A 22963-nucleotide genomic window follows, 5' to 3' on the forward strand; every position below is an offset into this window, starting at 1 on the left:
ATTGATTTTAACTTGTAAACAACATGTGTCAGAAATAGGCTTGGTCTTTAAGTGGTTAAGAAAGGAGGCTGGTCTTAGGACCAGTTTGGACAGTCAGGAGATCTTTGGTTGATCAGGGTTAAGAAGGATTTAGAAGAGGAGTATGTCCTATAATACAGTTAGGAAACTAGTCTGGATGCCCAGGTTTAGAAGGGGTTAAAAGACAAGACTGTCTTTAGAATACAGTTTAGAGAGATCTTTCATTGTTTAATTCTTGGAAAGGTTAAGGAGGGGGGGGGGGATATCTTGTAGCACAGTTAGGAAGGGTTAAGTGAGGAGACTGGTCTTATACAGTTAGGAAAGGTCTTTGGTTGATTAGGGTTATGAAAGGTCGAAAAGGGTAATTAGGAGAGATCTTTGGATGTCCAGGCTTAGGAGGGGTTAAGAGGGAAGGCTGGTCCTATAGTATAGTTAGGAGGGGTTGGCAGGTTCCCCATCACGTTTTGTTTTGACAGCCCACCCTCCTTCTCTCTCAGCCGTGGAGTGGATCTGAACTGCAGCTATCTGGGGGATTTGCTGCTGTTGCTGCTGCTGCTGCTGAATGCTCTTGGCCGCCATGAATCAGGCCGGGGACCCCCGTGAGCAGGACCAGCCCGGGGTATCCGTCCGCCCTCAGCCGGGACAGAAGTAAGTGATATTTCTTTGGGTTACAGGGTAAATACAGCATTGTGTTCTGATAATACGACGTTTATGCTGGAGGGGTAGGATCCGTTACAGTGAGGATTTATATGGGGACATTTACTTTTAGGACACTCTTGATCTTCTAATATCTACCGGAATAACTTGACTGGCACAGCCTAGGCGGTGCCGACCTTAACGGGGTATTCCAATGGTATTTATTTGAACTTTATTTAGAGACACGAAAGCTGCAGGTTAGAAAATGTTACAACGCCAAACTCACGCACATGTTTTTCAAGGACAAATGTATTGTTATGATTGAGATGTGGGCATGTCTGGGAGTATTTTGTGTGCTGTGACGTCACATTAGGTGATTAACCCATGAGAGCAGCTCACTAAGTTTAAGCAGAAGTTTCACTTTGCAATGTCACTATCAGAGGCTGAGAGCAGCTGGGAGTGTGTACATACTATTAAACAGCCATGTGCTCCAAGATCTATCTATATTTATCTATCCTCTATGACTGTCTTTAATTACTATCCTTACATTGTATAACCCTTTTAGCTTTAACAATTTGTCAGGAACTTAAGAGGTTTATAACATTAAAAAAAGTAACTGATCCTGCAACTTCTGTTTGTTAAAGAGATCTGCTATATCATTTTCTAATTATTTTTTAATATTACTGTGAAGCTATTGCAATTACTCGTGCAATCAAAAAAATACATATATTTTTGATGCCATAATGAACACTTTTAAAGCATTGCTTCAGAAAAAAGATCACAAAGAAAATTATTCATAGCTCTAAATTTTAGGAAACATATTAAAACCTATATTAACATGCATTTTTGTGCTATGTCACATATGGTAAAAATACAGACACAGTGGTGTAGCGCAGCACTTTTTACTTGTATTCATCTTTGCACATGAAAACATTACTATGGTGTCTTTTTTGCATTTGCAGTTAAAGACAATGTACAAATCTACAGACCCACTGATATTAATAAAAAATATTTTTTTTAAACTTTTTAAGAATGCCTTCAAATGCAAAAAAACACAGATGTTACTATAGCCTGTTAGAGGTGTGAAGATCTGTTATAAAAAAAATTGATTGATAAAAGGACAATCAATTAAAAGCGTTGGGACTTTGAATGAAGGACTATCCAATATAGGAAAAAGTGCTTCCATCCCTATGAATAGGAAAAAAGGGGGGGAGGGGAATAAGGAAAGATACGTAAATACTATAGAACAACTGGCATATATATAATAGGGGTACAATCATAAAATTTGGAAAAATATATGTGTGTTAAAAAATATATTAAATTTGTTATATTATTAAGCCAGCCGTTGCAAAAAAGTAAATCAGGGTAGAAGGGGGGACATTTGGGACTTTAAATGAGGTGTGCAGATAATGTGATGCATAGACATACAAATCAATATGTCTGTGAAGATCTGTCAAATTCCCCTTCGTAGTACCTAATCCAGTAATCCAGTGGATATTATAGGCCACGTGGTATAGTATAACGTTGTCCATGATGCAGTATGGCACTCCTGATTTACTATATGTTTTCTATAGTGTTTGTAGTTTAGGAATATTATTGGTAACTTGCTGTGTTAGTATGATTCTTTGTGGCATTTTTATAGTACAGCAGAATATGTATATTTCGTTATTTATGTGCCACGTGGCTGAAACAGTATAAGTAGACTGTCAATTCCCGACTTCAGAATGGTGACAGAAAGATGTCTGTTTACTTTTCAAAGTCATCACTGAGAGCCTTTGATGAATAAAGTATGAAGTACAGAAGTTTATAGTTAGTATAGGTTTATAAGTATCATTGTATCATCCAAGGTCATGCATTTTACTGATTGTACATTTTTTTACCGATTTTATACATTTTTGTCAGTTGTGTTCTTGTGTTCAAAAACAGAGCACAGATTAGTTTCAAGTGATGGGTTTGTGCACTCTGTTCAGGTCCTGTCAAGTTATTTCTCCAAACATCATTTTTTTAAACTGAGTTTTATTGAAAAATGTAAGTCAGACAAGGACAAATGAACATTCGAAAACTGTATAACCACTGCACAGGAAATACAAGAGAAAGTCCCCCAAATCATACTAATTATTTATTTATAAGTAGGACGTTATTTGTAAATGACCTGAGGTGCATTGTCTGTGAATCAGAATGGGCAAATAAAATAAAAAGTACAAGAACTAGTAAAGGTAACCAAAAACAGAGCAAAATTTGGTTAATTATTTTGACTTTTGCAGTAAACATGATTACTAATCTGGCAAAATGAAATGTGCATCATTATATATATTTGACCTTTTTATATCAGTCTTTTCGTTTTCTGTCTTCCTCGCTCTTCTTTACTCTCAATTTTTTGTTTTATATGAAAATGTTCCACAATTTACCTATATCACAATACAATATTTCTTCTTTATAATCTGTTGATTTAAATATTGCTAGGGCTGTCTATCTATCTATCTATCTATCTATCTATCTATCTATCTATCTATCTATCTATCTATCTATCTATCTATCTATCTATCTATCTATCTATCTATCTATCTATCTATCTATCTATCTATCTATCTATCTATCTATCTATCTATCTATCTATCTATCTATCTATCTATCTATCTATCTATCTATCTATCTATCTATCTATCTATCTATCTATCTATCTATCTATCTATCTATCTGTCTATATATCTTTATTTATTCACTCATCCATTCATCCATTGAACCTTTTCCAATAGCTTACTTTATGAAATATTCCACAGATTATAAGAGTTTCTCGGTACTGGTCGAATATTTACACCTTGATAACAGCTGCTACTTACTCATCACAGTGTGGTTTGTTTTCTTTTCACAGGTTCCATAAAGTAAGTAGATTTAATTCTAAACAAGCCTTAATACTTTCAAATAATAGGTAATATTATATAATAAAAGAATAAACATTAATTACTACTCAAACTGGTAAAATTGTACATCCAATTTTTCCCCTTTAACCTGTTAGTGACTCAAAATCCCTATGGTACATCATGAGAAAATGAGCTCTAGGTCATATTCACTTTAAAACATGTCTGGAGATGCTGTTGACAGCGTTGCAACAACTTTTCTGGTGAACCAAAGGAAGAAGTAGTTACAGATCACTGACTATTAAATATAGTTTTAATTATTTCCTATAATACAAAACTTTGGTACTCGTAGTGAAACAAAAAAAAAAAACCCAACAGATAGCTCTCAGAAAATGAACAAAGCATTAAAATACACCTAACTTTACAGGTGACTTATTTTCCAATTACAGATGCTCTAATATTGTAGCGCAAAGCATTTTCAACATGTCCTCCTATGGCTCTGAAATGTGATCGTGTTATTTTGAAACTGCGCTACATAACTTAACGTCTGTTGCCACGTACAACTGGCTGTTCCCGCCTCATCTTAGTCATTAATTTGCTATAATATTTTATGCATTTATGATCGCATTTCATGTTTTAGTTTTATCTTTTACAGTATTCACATTTTTAAACCAGGCTTATTTTTATTCTAAAATAGTTTAAAAAGAATGCAGAGGGGACTTTTTATTGCCATCATATCAATTTATTGATCCATGTGGTACAGTAAAAAAACAAAAAAAAAATAAACGACCAGTTAATGAGAAAATACATATTTTATTTGCAAACCACAATACAGATTTTTCAGAAAATGTAACCTCTGTAGCTTTTACTTTCACATATTTTACTGCTAATGCATGCTCTGGAAAATTAAAGTACTATGCCCTTGACATATTTCTTGGTACTATTATGGAGAGTAATATGTCAGGAACAATAAAAAAGAAAGTTGTAATAATTTTATTGTGCCTGAATGATTTTCTTGAAAGCTTCTAGCCTTTAATCAGGCCATAAAACTTGCTTTAACTCAATTCCACTTCAATGCTGAATATTTTTATTGGGTATTAAATCCACATGCTAAGATTTTTTTCACAAAGAAAAACACACAGCTTTTTTTTTTTTTTTTTTTAGAACAAATGGAAAGGCAGTTAATTCACAGCAGAAATTCACATTCTTCAGACAAGAGGTGTAGAATATATGTAGGTGTGACTTTGTACTTTTTTTATTTTTATTTTTTTATCGGTGACAGTAATCTAAAAAATCACAGGCTTATTTTTTATTTTTATTAAGGCTGGTCACCTGAGAATTTATTTTGCTTGTTTTGTTGAACATATTGGGTAGCACATAAGCACTAGTATATTGCATAAATTATATATGTCTTGTACCATTCAGGTTATTTGATTATATTAGGTTAGAATACATTTGCCAGACTTTAAACATAGAATGGCACTGATGTCACAAACTTTTAGTCTCATGAAGCTTAAAGCTTCGAGCCACAGTTACAAATATATATGCCATCAATGCCTCTCTCCCCTTTTTTTTTTTTTAATTTTTACTTGGTAGTAGAAAAATGTTAGCATGCTAGCACTGTACTGTAAATTGAAGTGTACAAAAGTTTTAGTTAAATATGTCTACCTATAATATATATGTGTGTGTGTGTGTGTGTGTATATATATATATATATATATGTATATATATATATATTTTTTTTTTCTGAGGTTAAGCGTTCTAAGAATATTATTGCTAATGTTATGTTATTTGTAACAAAAATAGCCCAAATATATAAATCTTTGTAAGCTATTTAAAAAATAATTATTTACAATTGAATATTTTATACTATTACAATTGCAGTAAATACAGTTAAATAAATGTTATATATTAAAAAGAAAGTATAATGTAAAATACTACATTAAAATCACTTACAGAATTTTGTTTTCTTAATTATCCTTGAAAACATTTTTGAGAGTCAGAGAAAAAGATGACCGCAAGGACCTGATGGTGTTGAGTGAAGAGCGTCAGCTGTGTTTAGAATGGGATAAAAGGTTTAAAAGCCAATCAAACATTTGAGAGTTACTGTCACATGAAAGAAAACAACCAGAGCAAGAGGTGGACAAGCTGCTTAACAAGCAGGTTTGATGGACTCTGGTGTATATAGAAAAAGCTAGGATAGTGAAAAAAAAATAAAAATAAATCTGTCTTTTTGATAGTCAGAGCTTGAGCTGATTTTTTTTTGTCAGTTACAGTCTGAGCATTCTGTGAGCGTGTGTCCCAAAGAAAATCATTTGTAGAATCACCTTTGCTGTGCCATTGTAAAATCATTTTTTTTAAATGATTCTCTCACATGTGTGAGATACTGTACCATTAAAAAAATACCGTAGAAAATGTTTACATTTTTGCTGCCATCAAAAAAGAACAGCTTAAAAAGTCTTTGCAAACCAAATGCATATGGTTACTTTCAGAATGCAGATACTTTTTCAAAATGGCCACACTTACAGTAGTTTATTACATTTATTCATGACACAGAGATTCCGTATACAAGGGTAAAATGCTTTTCTCTGAATATTAGCTATTTTTTAAAAACACCTTTGATAGTAAAAAAATGGAAAGACTTGTTCCCCCTTCCCTTTTGCCACCATGTAAGTGCAATTAACTGGTGCTGATTTAAGAAAACTGAAGCTAAGGTAAAGTTGAGCAGTTAGTTGCCCATAGGAGGTTTCATCATTTGTTGTCTTCCCTTTACTGGGAGAATTAAACACAGATTTTATTGGTTGCTGTAGGCAACCAGTCCTCTTTTATTGCTTCCATGTGTTCACAAATGACTCTAGCACTCCACAACTAACTAGACAGAGCTAAATTGTCCATTACAGTCTCTGACCTAGTAGACATATCAACATTTATCTCCGTTAATTTTAGGGGTATTCTACTAAGGCGTTACATATGAAACAAGGTGGAACGCATGAGAGTGTAGTGAATTTTATGGGTTTCTCTTAGTACATCTGTTTTGGCAAGCCATCTTCAAGTGACCTTAGCAGAAAAGAAATACATTTAAAAACTAAAGTTTCAGATGTGAACACCACAAGCTACTGAAGAAGAGCTGTTAGCATGCTGGTTCTCCTGGTTCACCAACTTGCTGATGCCTTGTCTAGACTGATCTCGGAATCACCCACCTGTCCCAATCCCTCCATATACTGACTTTTCCTTCACAGCTACTGCCACATGATAAATGTGTCTCTTAAGAGAAGCCAAGAAGGTAACGGAGCCGCGTTTCCTAGACTCAACAAATCAGATTTGTTTTGGCGCAAAATGAAACCAGAAGGACAAGTAGACCTTTGACTGACCCTACTATCAAGAAAAAAGGGAACTTCAATGAATCATAGAAATGTAATCCTGGGGGGCTTACTACATTTTAGTCGGGATAACCAATGTGTTCTCCCTTTAACCAACCAGTAATTACTTTCTTTGGTGTTAGGCTTACTCAACTAGGCTTTTGAATAGCAATTTGAAATCAAAGCTTTTTTAAGTGCTTAGCTGCATGTTAAACCAATAATGAGTAAGTACCATGAGAAGAAATGGTCAGTCAAACTAAAAGTTATAGTTTCAGTTATCAGTGGAGTCCGCTGGCATGACCTGCTCCTTGGTTTCCCCAAGGGGAAACCAACACAAGTGGTGAGATTCCCTATTCTTGCCTCTGTTTCCATTCGCCCTGTGCTGTTTCCCCTCCTCCTCTTGCATTACCCATGATATAATATAAAATCCAGACAGGAAAGGGGGATCGGTTCACAATGGCTGTGATGGGTGTGCAGAGGTCTCACCACTGGAGACTCCAAAAGATATAATTCTCTGCTAGCCGATTTTCCTAATATCTCCTGGAAACTGAAGAAGCAACTTTAGGTGGACTTACCTCTGAACCTCTTTTTGACAAATGCCTAATTTGTCATAGATGTATTTCAATATATTTTCCGCTATTTACGCAGCTATAAATATCAGGTGTAGCATAAGACTTAACATTGGTAAACTAAATAAGTCCCAGTTGTACAAATTCACAGAAAAACTTGAATAAGTAGAATTATTTTTAGCTGAGAATGCTTTGTATTACATATTATAGTAATATGCAGAACTTTAATAATGTATTTACTTTCAGTCAGATGTTTGTAATGTACACACCCATATTTGTAACCAGTCGCTATGTAAGCCGAGTGCTATACTGTAAGATTCCCATTTGCGCAGATGAAAATATTCTGATACGGGTAATGAAACAATAGCGACCTTGAACAAATAAGTAAAGGAACAGGGTTAGTTGTCTTGGTGGCAGGCCGTCACCCTGACATTCTTTCATGTATATGGCACATGTCCCTAAATGATCCATAATTAGCCCTCATAATCCCTAGGAATACTTGGCAGGAAATGTATTTTGCTCAGAGTGAGAAGGGGATTAACCCATTAGCCCAGGTATCAGAGGGGCCACTCGTATTAGCATGAGAAGTTTATTGACGACATTTGTCGCAAGCTTGCCTTGACACCGGTGTGGGGGTGGGAGCAACTACATGTATATATGGGTTTTTCAAATGAAAGAAAAAATAAGAGAGAATCTGCACTTTTTTTTACAGCAAGTTCTGTGTCAAAGTGGATTTTTTAAAATGTGTATTTCTGTGTTTTTGCATGGGGGAGCTGTACAGTTTAAGTGGACCTTGTGTTTTTATGCAAGGTCGGCTTTAAGGGTGTCATTTTTTTTGTGACGCTTTTGTTGATATACAAAATATCTAGCTATTAGCTCACTCAATATTTTTACTGGTTAAGGGAACATTTTGAAACATCAGATATATGCTTGGTCATTGGTATAAGTTTTATTCCTGGAACCACCTAAAGTCAAACAGATATTTTAAACATTAATAGTTAATTATGTTTTCTTGTTGTACCTTCTCTTAGTTGTATACATTGATATTAAGGAACTCTGCAATATATCACCAAAATAAGTTTGCCCAGTGTGAAATAAATTTTTACCCCTACCATTTTACCTGAAAAGCGGGTTGCTTCTCTCTGCAGTATTCAATGTTCTTTTGAATTTGGCTTTAGTCCACCTGCACAGCCGTGTCATCCATTCACAGGGATCTGTAAAAAGAAAGACTATAAGCCCCATCTTGCCACTAAAGCAGAAGGACTTGCAGGTCTCTATGGAGCAAAAATACAGTGACGCCACCACACTTGAAGCAAATTGTTAACTTCATCCAAGACCATAACAGTACCTCTCTTTAGACCTAGGGCTAGAGAAATACCAGTTTAAAGCAGTTAGAACTAAGGGTTTATCAGGTGTGCATCATGTTCATGTGCTGGCAAGAAGCATGCCTACAGGGGGAGAGAACAGACTGAGTACAGTGATGGGATCACCAGGCTGCTGCTTTTCTATTACTGTGCAGTCAAAGGCTGGGGCCAGGGAAGTGACCAAATTGTAAAACTGACATATAAAAAATGTAGGTCCTTTTGCAAGAGTGTGCAACTACTGGTTCCACATCTTCAATAATACACCAAATAATAGTTCCCTTATCTCAGGAATCTATTAATTGTTTTACAACCCTGTATTTCTTCCTGATATTATTTCTCTTTCCCCTTATTATTTCCCCTTATTTGGTTCCGACTGTAATTGTTGCAGTATATGTTTGTGAGCAAAATGTTGGAGAGCTTTTGATAAACATGCATTTATCATAACCTATTTGCACAAAACCCAAGACCTTACGGTAAAACCTGAATCTGAACCTGAAACAATGTAAAGAGGGCAAATTAATGACCTAATTTAGTTGCTGAGTACCAAAAATTGGTCCAATCCCATTTTATTTGATGGTTGAAGAGTTTAAAACTTGGCTTAATACCATATTGAGAGAATATGGCTAAAAACTTTTCCAAGATGATCTTCTGTTACATTGTTTACCTCTATGTCATTGAAGTTGTATTTTGTGCTGTGATGATTTAGGATTTTCTGTATTAGGATGTAATGTGAAGATGCTAAATGACATTTACTCTTCTGGAGAATAATCTTGGTTCTAGCTTAGGGAATGGAATTTTTGTATGATTTTTTTTTATGTTAACAAATGTGTTTTAATGTGATTATGTTTTGGGTATATCCCATTGCTCCTTATCTCTTTTGCTTAATACGGGGTCTGATGAATTACCGTTTTTGTGCATATAGCAGTGGATGGATTGTGAATGGACAAGCAAATTGATCCTTACATTATTTACTGTGCACACGTAGATATGTGTGCACAGGTTGCACATGGTGAATTTACTAGTAAATGTGATTTACTATAGGCAGTGGGGGAGATTTACTAAAACTGGTGCACTCAGAATCTGGTGCAGCTGTACATGGTAGCCAGTCAGCTTCTAACTTCAGCTTTGACAATAAAACCTGGATGCTGATTGGTTTCTATGCCGAGCTGCACCAGATTTTGCACCATCCAGTTTTAGTAAATGACACCCACAATGCTATAGCATCTGAACATACGCTGACTAGGTTGTTGCATGTCTACAATAAAAATTAGATTTTTGGTGTTATTTCTGGAATCTGACCATTGCCAGAGATTTTACGAATATAATTGAAGAATTTATAAATGCTAACAATAAACTTTTTAGTCTACAGAATACGTAAAAAGTATTTTGTTATGTTTGAAAAGTTCTCAAGAATACCTGTTGATCCTTTCATAAATCCAGTTCCTTCTGGTGCCTTCCCAGATCTATATGTGAACTACAGAGCACCACTCTATGTTATAGATTACAGGAGCAGAGATGTCTGTAGTCCTAACCAGTGGCGGCTGGTGCTCCATGGGCCGGGGGGGGGGGAGAACCGCACCTCGGACCACACCAGGCCGCACACCTCTGGACCACAGCATGACTGTACAGTACAGGACCAGGACCCCTCCCCCCGCTCACTCACCCATCTTCAGCAGCAGGCGGCGGCGGCTTCTTCCCCGTCTCCTCCCTCCTCTTCCATGCCCAATGGCATGGCTTCTCCTTTCAGCCATCGCTATTGTCACACAACTGGGTGAGCCCACCCTTTTTCTTAGCCTATTAGAGTCTCTGGCTCTAATCACATGGCTAAAAAAATAAATAAAAAAAGCCCCATTGAAGTCCATGCGTCCGGCACCCCGCATATAGATTAGGGGCTGGAGGCATGGATAGGGGGGCGGCGCCCCCAATGCACCAGCCGCCACTGGTCCTAACACACTTTCTGTCCTAGGTGACAGGATCACAAGTGAAAATAAAGGGAAAAAACTTGAAAAGTTGCAATATATTACATTTTTGATTTGGGATTAAAAAACACTTAAAATGCAGCTGTAAGAGCAACAGTAAAAGTAAAAAAAAAAACTTAGTGCAACAATGTGCATAGGCTCGCCACTATGTCCACAGCCAGTGCTTGCACATAATTTTATAATTTGCTGCTTCTGAAAATGTTTACAGAGATAAACACCCATATATTATTATTCTGTCTTTTTTTTTTTTGCTCCGAATATGTATATATATATTTTAGTCACTTGCTGCCTTGGTTGGTGCAAGCACATTTCATTGCTTAGTGAACTTATCACAGTTTTTTGTTTTCGTTTTAATTCATTTTCATTAAAAATGTTAACACAGAAATGTCCTACCTTTTCAAAATTGAAACAGCATTATCTGTATTTTTTATGTATTTTTAACAGCAAAAATTGGACAGGGTCATTGTTTATACTATAGCAATGTGTGGTCCTTAGTTGTAGTGGGTGCTCAATTTTCTTTTTTCAGGATAAGACATTTTTTACCAAGTACAGAAAATAACTGCTGATCATGCCAGAAATGCGGTGTCCTTGCCACGTCCTATGAACTGAACTATAGGTGAAAAACTGTTATCTATCTTCTGTAAATTACTGGTTTCCCCATCCCACCCTGCATGTAATGGAGATCAACAAAGGCAAGCCTATGTGTAGTTCTGCCGAGGTGACAACATGTCTTCCCTTTCAAATATATTGAAGGAGCGAGCCTGGTCACCCTAGAACAGGATTACCTGGTGAAAATAAAGGAAAAGCTTGAAAATAAAACAATTGCATTACCACATACTGTATAAGGACTGCAGCATGTTACAATTTGTTTTTGCTACCGTGTCTCCCTGAAAATAAGACGGGTCTTATATTAATTTGGCCTACAAAAAACACACTAGGGCTTATTATCAGGGGATGTAGTATTTATTTACGGTATGTAAAAAGACGATCTTAAAGGGATTGTAACCCTAAAATAAATAAATATCCTGATCCTTTAAATCATGGTAGACAGCACAGCACAGTGCTTGTGTTGTGTCATTTAGCCCTCTTTATGTTCTACAAAACCTGGAATAAAATAACAAAATTTTTAAAAAAAGTTCTCTCTCTCCCCCTCTCGCCATGTCAGCTCAGGAGTCAGCATTATGACATTCTGTAATCCCAAAAATAAACCTTGTATAAAGTCATTGTAAAAATATGTAATCGATTTTGTAAAAAGATTATGTAATGTGCAGTGTGTCTCCTTTTGTAGCTTTGTGGAAAATACCTTATTTACAGCGCCACAGGGCACTCACGCGACCCTCCGGAGCTCTACTTTCCTTCTCCGAATACTGTAGAAGGAATGGCTGAGATAAAGGATTTTACTAGGGCTTATTTCCGGGGTAGGGCTTATATTGCAGCCATCCCTGAAAATCATGCTAGGTCTTATTTTCGGGGCAGGGCTTATTTTCAGGGAAACAGGGTAAGTCCTCTCCCCATCCTCAACCAGTGGATAGACTGTGATGGAGAAGCAACAAACCAATATATCTTTTAAACAGCATGTTTATTGTCAGCAAATGTACATATAGAAAAGTAAGCAAATATAGGCAGCAAGAAAAGGCAAGTGCAGCTCAGAAATGTCAAAAGAAAAAACATAGCAAAACAGCAATAAAAAAAAAACAAATCACAGAGCACATATGTCTCCTATTTACCAAACCTCAATTAGAATTTGTAGATACAAAGAAAAGACTGCATCACTCTGTCACAAGCATTTTCCTCTGGTCCCCCTCCACAGTGAGTGCTGGTTTTAGGAGCTCATCCTGCTCAGCACAAATGGTAAAATCGAAGGACAAAGCAGCACTTCCATTAAGTTTAAACAGAGAAGTCGGCTTCTGACATAGTCAGTTCCTCGCTCCAAGCCATGCCCCACTGACGCATTTCACCCCAATTGGGCGTGTTCGTATTCTGTGGCCAGCATTTGGTGCAGAGGCTGGAGGACCCACTCACAGACAAAAAAAGACATTGCTTATTGCTTGAGTAGGTGGCTCAGTTTAACATCTCAGCATCCCAAGGCCAACCACAGAATCAAGGAAGATTAGTTTATGTAACGTCTTCTGGTCAGCTTGAGAGCTCTGCTTCCAACACTGTAATGTAGGTGGTTACTTAGATTAAATAAAGGTGTCTTGATAATTTATGCAGTGCACTGTTTTCTTTTATCACCCCGATTCAAAGTCTGTGTCAATGCTGGGGATCCATCTTCTCTGTGGCTGTGTACCTGTCGTTTGTAGAGCCGAGACCCTCACTGTACCAGCTATTTGAACCTGTATGATTGTATTTATTGGACTGTTTTTCTGTTATAGTCCTAATTGTGGTTTGGTATATAGGAGGTATATGTGCTCTGTGATACATTTTTTAAAATGTACATTCACACCTGATTTATTTTTTACAAGTATTTTTATAGTGCTGATAATTTACATAGCACTTTACATTCCCATCAATTTCTGCCATCAAGAAGCTATTTCATGTGCACACGTATACTGGGGCCAGTTATCCTAACAGCATTACTTTGGGGTGTGGGAGATAACCTGTGCAAACACAGGGAGAACATGCAAACTGCATGCAGATTGTGTCCTTGGTAGGAATAATACCAAGAACCCAAATGCTGCAAGGCAGAAGTGCTAACCAGTAAACTACTTTGCTGCCATTGCTCCAAGTACTGGCCTATCCCTATCTCAGTCTGATTCTGCTAGATGGGTGATTGTGTGAGGCTGATACCATTTCAGATCCAGGAATTTACAGTAACTGTGGTAAAAACACATTTAACTACTATGTGGAACTAAACCCACTGATTTGTATTTTTTACCAAAACAGTCCAATTCAAGGCATACCTTGGTATTGTGCTTATGCCAGCTCTCATTTGAATTGCTAGTGTCATGGCTGGTCACATGTGCGTGCCATGTGAAGTCAAGATCTTAACAAAGGCTAAGATGACACTTCCCTTGGCTGTGACGAACAGCAGGGTTTAGTTCCACTTTAATAAACACATAGCTGCATTTATTGGTGTTTTTATTTTTATAACTGCCCAGAGCTTAACTTTAACATTATTTTATTCACCTTCTTACATTGGTGACAACACTGGGGGAGGCCTTTGAGTAACTCCAATATATTTAAAAAAAAGTAAACAGCATATGCATATCAGTCGATTTTCAGAGCTGCCCTGTTCAGAGGATCTGTGTAAAATAACTGATGATAATTGCATTTATTATATATTTTGGCCAATTAGTTATTTACTCATCATTACTAATCACCTGTACTTCCAGGTTACATTTTTGTTCACTGTTTCATGATATGATAGCTCCAAATATCTAGGAAAACATTAAACAAAAGTAAGTCCATGTGTATATATTTCAGTTAAACAAAAATAATTTCAATTAAAATTGACCTAAGGAGAGTATTACGGTTATTGGGACATAGCATTAGCATTCTTTAAACTTTGCGTCCTGCTTTCTCCCAGCTAGCAAAATGTTTTGTTTAACCATATAGGAGATTTTTACAGCAGCAAAGAGGAATTTATAGATTAAATTTGTAAAGTTTTCTCTAAAATGCATACTATGAATCAGTGTTAATTTCGTCGACTAAAACCGACTAAAACGTTTTAGTCGACTAACACAATTCAGATGACTAAAATACGACTAAAACTAAAATGGCATTTTAGTCTTAAGACTAAAATACGACTAAAACTAAAATGGCATTTTAGTCAAAAGACTATAACTAAAACTAAATCGAAATTTGCTGCCAAAAATTAACACTGGTGCATGTTCAAAGCATAAATAATAACATATTAGATTTTTCACTCCAGGACCAGCAGTAGTATATAATGAGTTTGGAAATTGTAGAGAAATGCTTAAATAATGCATTACAAATTACAATTGAACTACACCCATTTGATTATAGATGACTAAAATGAGTTTTAGTCGACTAAAATGTAGGGCGTTTTAGTCGACTAAAATATACTGGAGTTTTAGTCGACTAAATACGACTAAAACTAAAACACTTGCAGAAGACTAAAATAGGACTAAAACTAAAATGCCATTTTAGTCCTAAGACTAAGACTAAAACTAAATTGAAATTTGCTGCCAAAATTAACACTGCTATGAATACAGACAAGCAAAAAAAAAACATTCTACAGACTAGTGGTCAATTTTACGTCAATGCCACACTGTCATCAGTGTTATAAATTTAAAAAGTAAAGGCTAAAGAGGTTTAAGATGATAAAACTTTGTTATAATGAGGCAGAACATTTGGAAGCAAGGTGCCACTTTTCCGATTCTTCTCTTTACTTCTCCGATTTTGTTGCAGTCACAGTCGTAAATTAAGAGTGTTCGCTGTGTTCTCTGCATTAAGACAGTGATGTTTTATGGGGTTATTTTGCAGACATTTTCAAAGTTTTATGCTAGTATAATAATAATTATTTAATATAAATATGAATGGACATTTGGAAACGCTCCATAATATAAGCAGTTTCTTTCATATGCTAATTATACAGTTATATTACGTGTTGTTGCTTTAAACTGTATTTTTTTATAGATATATAAAACATTGCATAACCTGAAGTAACAGGGTTCTTTTGGGTGTTATTTGTAACATGATGAAGTTGGAAATAAGTTCTACAAAATCTAAAAGAAAAAAAATATACGTGCAATTATTGCAAAAGTAATAGTGTTGGAGCTGAGAGCTGTTTTCTTTGTTTACACTTTTTTTTCCTACATTTATAGTATGCATAGTATATAACTGTACATCAAGCATTTAAATGTAGGGATATTCAATTATTTTCCTAAAGGCATAGACTTGTAGATATGGTTATGGTTGATGAACTTCAGCATTAAGAGGAAGGTTTATTGAGTAGATAAAGGAAAAATAAACATACACTTCCATATTTATTCTGTAACAGATACCTGTTAAAAAAAAAGACTAACAAACTTACAGTATCTAATATCTTTTATAGTTCCATCGGGCCGCATTTGTAGGCGCGCAAGCGTGTTTTCCCAAGTTTCGGGTTTTACGAAGCAGGCTCTGAGAATGAGATTATAAATGCCGAGAAGAGAGCTGTAAGCTTTTATTGGCGGTTCGAGTAACTCTTCCTTATTTTGTTGGTGTCACTGTTGGCTCATACCTACCAGATAAACGGAGTATGAACTGTAATTGTTGTAGCAGCAGAAACAGTAGTACATGTAGTCTTACTGTCATGATTACGAATATTGTTGTTTTAGTGCTATTAGTGAGCATAGTGTTTTGAATAGTATATTTAGTATTATTATCATGATTACTAATATTATTGTTATTTTAGTTATTAATAAGCAAAGTTTATTTTTAAGTTTTCATACTAATTTTTTATTGATGCAGTTAATTTAGGAAATTCTTTTAAAGGAAATACAGTATTGAAAAACAGTATCTTGGAATGCAAACTTTCATAGGCAATTGCATCCTAGCAACTTTTTTTAAAATCTGTGCTTAAGTTATACTCAAGTTATAGTAATAATATAGGATTTGTATTCTAGTTAAGGTGCTCTTACAATGTTTCTATGTTCTTTATGTTGTTGCCTTAAGCTGATTGGATATACGATTCTGGTGTCTTTATAACCTTGTGATATTTGAAATATGAAATGTAATGTATATGTTGTGTGGGACTGGCAGCTGTTGGGGTGGAGGGGCGCATTTAGCTACAAAACTATCGAATAGAGGTAAAATGATCCATTTTTCAGAGAATCTTGCAAAAGAATGGAAGCCCCCTTTAATTCCAGGTCACTTTCCAGATTTGTCATTTTTATAGCTGTTTTATGAGAGATTCAATGCATCTGTTTCCATTTACCACACAACAGTTGGCAGATGGGTGCAAACTGCACTTTCTGATTTTTACTAGAAAAAAAGCCTTATTGAGGTTATGTAAATTTCCACATCATTGGCCATTCTGACTAGGTGCCAAAACTGTTATCTTGTTAGAACCCGTGTGCGTCAAGAGGGTACCGACCCAAGGTGCACAATCCTTATATCCGCCAATCTCCTCCCAGCCAAGTGGCTCAATATTTGCAAGTTGTCAGCTAACTTTTTGCTTCGCTGTAAAGTTTGTAGTGCTAATAATATCTAACGGTTTCTGTCAGCGTGTTCCCCCGAGCACCCATTAACGCTCTTCACCCCCCCCCCCCAGTTCCCCCTATGAATAGGCACGATGACAGCTTTCCTAGCACAGTAGATGTAAAACATGAGTACTGGGTGCATATCAGTGCACTATAATAAAAGTTCCCATATAGAGGCAGATTTCAGCTAGTGTTGGCCGTTGTAAACTTCAGTCTGACGATCATTGTCAAGTATATAGGACAGTCAAACAAACTCTGTTTGGGTAGAGTGGAACATTTGGTCATTTGTGGATATAGCTGCCCATATGGTGTTATTTTTATGGTCCCAAGCATGCTCAACTAGGAAGCAGCAGACATGAATCAGTCTGTTTTGAATTTATACATATGTAGCCACTTCTGTATTAGACCGACTGAATGGTTTTTTGAACCTTTGTTTTTTTTTTGCCAAAGCTCCTAAACTCAACTCTATAAAAACCTATGTGTCCATGTACACATAGGCAGTTAGGATTGTTTAGGAGCTGCTGCGGTTAGGGGAGGTTCAACATTCCTCAACAACCCTCTCCTGAACACGGAAGAATCGCGTTCTGGATAGGAACGTTTTGACAGCCAGCCACAAAATGCGGTAAAATCGCGGCCTGATTTAGCGAGTTTTCCAATGGTTGGCAGTCTTAATAGGTTATGTGTACATGAAGCCTAAATCTGCAGCTTTAATAAAATAATGCCATGAAGGGCCTTGTTCAGGCACTTCCTATTATGGGGTGACAATGCTTTGTTCTCGTCTCTCAGTTGTGTTCCTGCACTGTACCCATGTTTACAGCTCAGACACGTTCTCAAGTTGTCACCATCAAAAGCTCACCCCAAGAAATTACATGCAGCTGCCAATGGAGTGCATTTATGTAGAAAGGAAGGAGCTGCAAAGAGGCTACAGAAAATGAGCTGCACTGAGATGAAGAAATTGATAGTATTTTCTAAAAAAAAAAAAAAAAATGGGGATTGCTTATGATACACAATGCTTTAGCAAACCCCATTTTACCCAGTTAGGGTTTACATCTACTTTAACAAATGCTAGTACTTTTTACATGTGTGTAGAGAATATGTGCCAGTTATTTTGTTTAAGATCATGTGGAGTGATCATTTTGTACAGTTCTACAAGTTTACAATGGACTTGATTTCAAAAAGTGAAGATTTGCTATCCTAATTGTACCCAAGGCCAGCCATAGATGAATCGATCTTGGCCAGTTCAACAAGGACCAGCCGAGATTCGATCTATCTATGGGCAGGTTGGTTGTCCTGAAGTCAATCCATCGATCGACTTCAAGAGGAAGTAAACCCTCCTCTGACACTTTTACCTATAGGTAAGCCTATGATAAGGCTTACCTATAGCTACTGTAAATATCTCCTAAACATGTACCGTTTAGGAGATATTTACCTTACATGCAGCCAGTGACGTCACTGGCGCATGCGCTTTAAAGGAACGGCCGCTGGTGCCGTTTCTTCAGAGACCCGTGCCGTGACTGTCGGCTCCCGCGCGCGTGCGTGGGAGTGACGTCACCGCGGCTCCGGCCAATCAGATGGCCGGATGCCAGGATCCCGGAAGACGGGCGACTGGACATGTTGCCCGTCATACAGGTAAGCGGCTGCACGGCGGGAGCTCGTTCTAACGTAAGTATTGCATAATGAGCTAGTATGCGATGCATTCTAGCTCATTATGTGTTTCTCTTAACAGGTTGCCAAAAAAAATAAAGTTGTACGGGTTTACAACCTCTTTCAGTAAAACCAGCCTGTTGGGTTTTTTGCATGCATTGCCCACGGCTATAGCAGCTGGCAGTGATCATTGTGTTCTGCTGGCAGGGAAGGCTCCGGGTGCTGCGGGTGAGATTCCTCCATCAACACTGACTGTGTTGATGGGAGAAATTAGCAGTTTTCTTTCCTGCAACCCGTGATTGTACTAAAGAAAATCGCATCATCTATGGCTTGCCTTAGCAGTAGCCAAACAATGGTACCCTTTGTCTAAAACTCCTCCTGAAAAATGTCATGCACTTTCTGACGTGTAGGTGTGCCTAGGTATTTCTGTGCATACAATCGCTATATATCTGCTGTGTTAGAGGTACTGCTGCCTTCAACTCCTAGTCTCACAAGATTTGAAGTGCTGTGCTGCATGCTTAGATGGAATCAGTAGTGCAATCTGTACAGCTTGCAATTACCTTCTACTGCTTTATCAAATCTGTGGATCTCTGCTCCTTCAGCTCTTGTGCAGCTTTTTGAGCTTTCCTCCACCAGTTCTCAGATCCCCAGTCAATGGGGGAATGGGGACAGGTTGGACGTGAGGAAGCAAAGCCCCATCTCCAACAAGATAGTCACCTGCAAACAGACACAGTGCAGAACAAGTCATAGTAAGGCAGTCATGGGGAAGTAATCAGCTGCAGAAGCTTACAGGCAATACTAGTGTCTGTCTGCTGCACTACTTCAATAATGAATAATACACAATGAAAAAATCAACAAATAGCGATCAAATAATCAAAAAAAGGAGGACATTTGCAAAGGAAAAAAAAATATATACACAAATGCCCATTTTAATATTGTGCAAATGAACACTGAATCCAGTGAAGGTGATGTGCTTAAAAAGCAGACAGTACACAGGTATCCACTGCAAGGTGTCCCCTTAATGTTGTTAAAGCCACCTTATTGGATGGAGAAGGTCTCTAGATTATAAGGGTTTACTAACACCTGCCTGTCACACAGCCTTGATATGCATAGACTCTCCAGTAGTCCACTAACTTCACTCAAAAGCATTTGAAACATGTGAGAAACAAAAGAGCAAATCTCATAGGGTAATATGTAAAAAAAATGGGTTAATTAAAAGAATAACACTCACATGGAAAATCAAAGAGACCAGCTCGTGAGCGAACACAGCTTCACTGCTATTCTGCCAGTGTGCATGATGACATTACAAACCAAGCCCCGCCCAATGCATTTCATCACTCCACGGACATAGTCAGCCCTCTTCCCCGGACAATGTCTGTGAAGTGACGAAACGCATTAGACAGAGCTATGGGATCTGCACTTTTGTTCCTTTCTTGTTTCATTCTCTTTTGCATGAAGTTGGTGGACACCTTGCAGACTAGGGGGACACCTTGCAGTGGACACCTGTGTACTCCTTGGTTTTTAAGCATGTCACCTTTGTTGTATTCAGGGTTCATTTGTCACGATTTAAAGGGAACTAGCACCAATATTGTGTTGCACAATATTTAAAGGGACATTTTTTTTTTTTTCACACGTATATTCTTTGCTACTTTTTTTATTTATTGTATTGCTGGATATTTACTATTTGTTAGTTTTGTCATTATGCATTCACTATTGAAGTAGTGTAGTGGGCATTTTTAATTTACATTCCAAAACTTTTATTGAACATTTTGTATTATTTCGAAGAGAGTAATACATCAAAAAAGCCAATATCCTTATCAACAAAACTTTACAAAATCTTACAAGGCACAAGCACGATACATACAGATGCATCTCATACAATTAGAATATCATCAAAAAGTTAATTTATTTCAGTAATTCAATTCAATAAGTGAAACTCGTACATTAAATATAGATGTGTTACACACAGAGTGATATATTTCAAGCATTTCTTTCTTTTAATTTTAATGATTATGGCTTACAGGTAGTGAAAACCCAAAAATCAGTGTTTAGAAAATTAGAATAAGACATAAGACCATTAACAAAAAAGGATTTTAATACAGAAATGTTGGCTTACTGAAAAGTATGTCCATGTACAGTATAGTATGCACTCAATACTTGGTCGGGCTCCTTTTGCATGAATTACTGCGTCAATGTGGCGTGGCATGGAGGCGATCAGCCTGTGGTACTGCTGAGGTTGTATGGAAGCCCAGGTTGCTTTAAAGTGGCCTTCAGCTTGTCTGCAATGTTGGGTCTGGTACCTCTCATTTTCCTCTGGACAATACCCCACAGATTCTCTATGGAGTTTAGGTCGGGCGAGTTTGCTTGCCAATCAAGCACAGAGATACCATGATCATTAACCAGGTATTGGTAGTTTTGGCAGTGTGGGTGGGCGCCAAGTCCTGCTGGAAAATTAAATCAATCTCCTTAAAGCTGGCCAGCAGAGGGAAACATGAAGTGCTCTAGAATTTCCTGGTAGAGGGCTGCCCTGACTTTGTACCAACACCAACAGATGACATGGTTCCCCAAATCATCATGGACTGTGGAAAATGTTGCATTTCGTTTGGAAATCAAGGTCCCAGAGTCTGGAGGAAGAGTGGAGAGGCACAGAATCCAAGTTGCATGAGGTCCAGTGTGAAGTTTTGTCAAGGTCTCTCCTGTTGGCAGCCATCTTGGATATGTGCAGACTGATGCTTCTTATAGACTGATTGCATCATCACTTGCCTTCTGCCTGGCCGTCGCACAGTGATGGTACTGCACACCTGACTATATCTATCACCTGATAAGTTGCAGTCCTTGCCCTTGCGTTTGTACTCCAAGATGCATCTCTGCTAGCAGTCTTCTGTTCTCCATGTTCCTCCGTGTATGACCTGGCTTGACTGATGACTCTCCTGGCTCTCGACCCCACATTGGCAGACGATCCAGCATTGGCAGACGACCCGGCATCAGTAGACTACCCATCTTCTGGAAAATAAAGCCCTGAAGTGCTTGAAACACATCAACCGGGTGTGTGAAATAGGGGTCTGAAGGCCCTACGGTTGCTTTTGTGACTAATATATCTTGGAGGAGCTGATATAGGAGGGATGCCAACACAGAGGGCACAACATGGCGGAAGGCAGTGTCATCTACTGAGCTCCGGCTTGTTTACACTCTGTATTTGTTAAAATGTACTCATCTCGGGGCCACCTGTGCTAGCCAAAGAAAAGTGTACTTTAAAGCTATCCGAGTGAAAATAAGAAGTCATAGGTCGGATCAGGGGTGATAATACAACATGAGGAACCGGGACGTATCACTAAGCATTGAGCAGGCTTGTGGAGAAAATACATAAGTGCTTATGATCTATTATATATCTGGTGAGTGCCCACTGCTATGGGGAGCACTGGAGGTGTGGTGAAGGATTTCTTAAATTCATCTAAACACTGGGAGTACCACCGTTTGTCAAGTCATACTGTGTGGAGCATATGGGATTTGTATTGAGTTAGACTCATCTATCATAAGAGTGACATATGGACACTATTTATCTTACTTTAATGCTTACTTATTATGGACATTGGATTATAATTGTATGATATGTGCAAACGTATACCGGGCTGCTGAGTGTGATTGATGCTGTACTTTTTTAACGTTACAGTGTTTGTTACATTTGTTTGTGGTTTTGATTTATTTACAGTAGCTGCTATCAGAGAACACCATTTAGTTTAAAAAAAAGATACAATTGGATCTTTACATATTGACCGCTAGCGCTGGGCGAGTGTTTGAGGGCCTTGGATCAGCAACCACTTTTTTAAACAATGACGAGTAAGACGCAGTAAGAGAGATTCCAAGGTATGGTAAGGCTCAATCCTGCCACTGAAACAGAAAAGCTGCCCATATAGGCGACAGCAGTGACTCAGGAGTATTAATAATAGGAGTTATTAATGTAGGAGATATTAATTTTGACAGCGTCAAAACAGCCAAACTTGGCGTTTTGAATGCTTTTAAGTGCAGAGGAGGGGTTTGGGGTTTTTTAGACCCCCAGATCCCTCCATGAAGAGTACCTGTCACTGCCTAATACTTTCATAAGGGATGTTTACGTTCCTTGTGACAGCAATAAAAGTGATCAAAAAAATTTTTTTTAATGGACAGTGTAAAAATAAATAAATAAAAAATAAATAGGGAAAAAAAAAATCTAAAGCTCACGTGCAGAAGCTAAAGCATATGCAAGTTGAGCCCGTATATGTAAATGGTGTTCAAACCACACGTGAGGTATCGCCGCAATCGTTAGAGTGAGAGCAATCATTCTAGCACAAGACCTCCTCTGTAACTCTAAACAGGTAACCGTTAAAGTGGAGTTCCAGCCGTTTTTGTG

The 22963-nt window shown here is 37.4% G+C and overlaps 1 protein-coding gene across 2 annotated transcripts in view; it reads left to right on the forward strand.

The window, feature by feature from the left end:
* The first annotated feature begins 485 nt into the window (after positions 1–485).
* Positions 486–22963, forward strand: part of RBM20 (RNA binding motif protein 20) — a 407155-nt gene continuing 384677 nt past the window's right edge. For both annotated transcript variants that reach the window (XM_082269244.1, XM_082269245.1), the window contains exon 1: positions 486–666. In XM_082269244.1, coding sequence (XP_082125370.1) covers positions 581–666 — 86 coding nt within the window. In that variant the 5' untranslated portion in view covers positions 486–580. The remainder of the gene's footprint in view (positions 667–22963) is intronic.

This window comes from Pelophylax lessonae, assembly GCF_965119305.1.
Source record: "Pelophylax lessonae genome assembly, chromosome: 9".
Classification (NCBI taxonomy): Eukaryota; Metazoa; Chordata; class Amphibia; order Anura; family Ranidae; genus Pelophylax; species Pelophylax lessonae.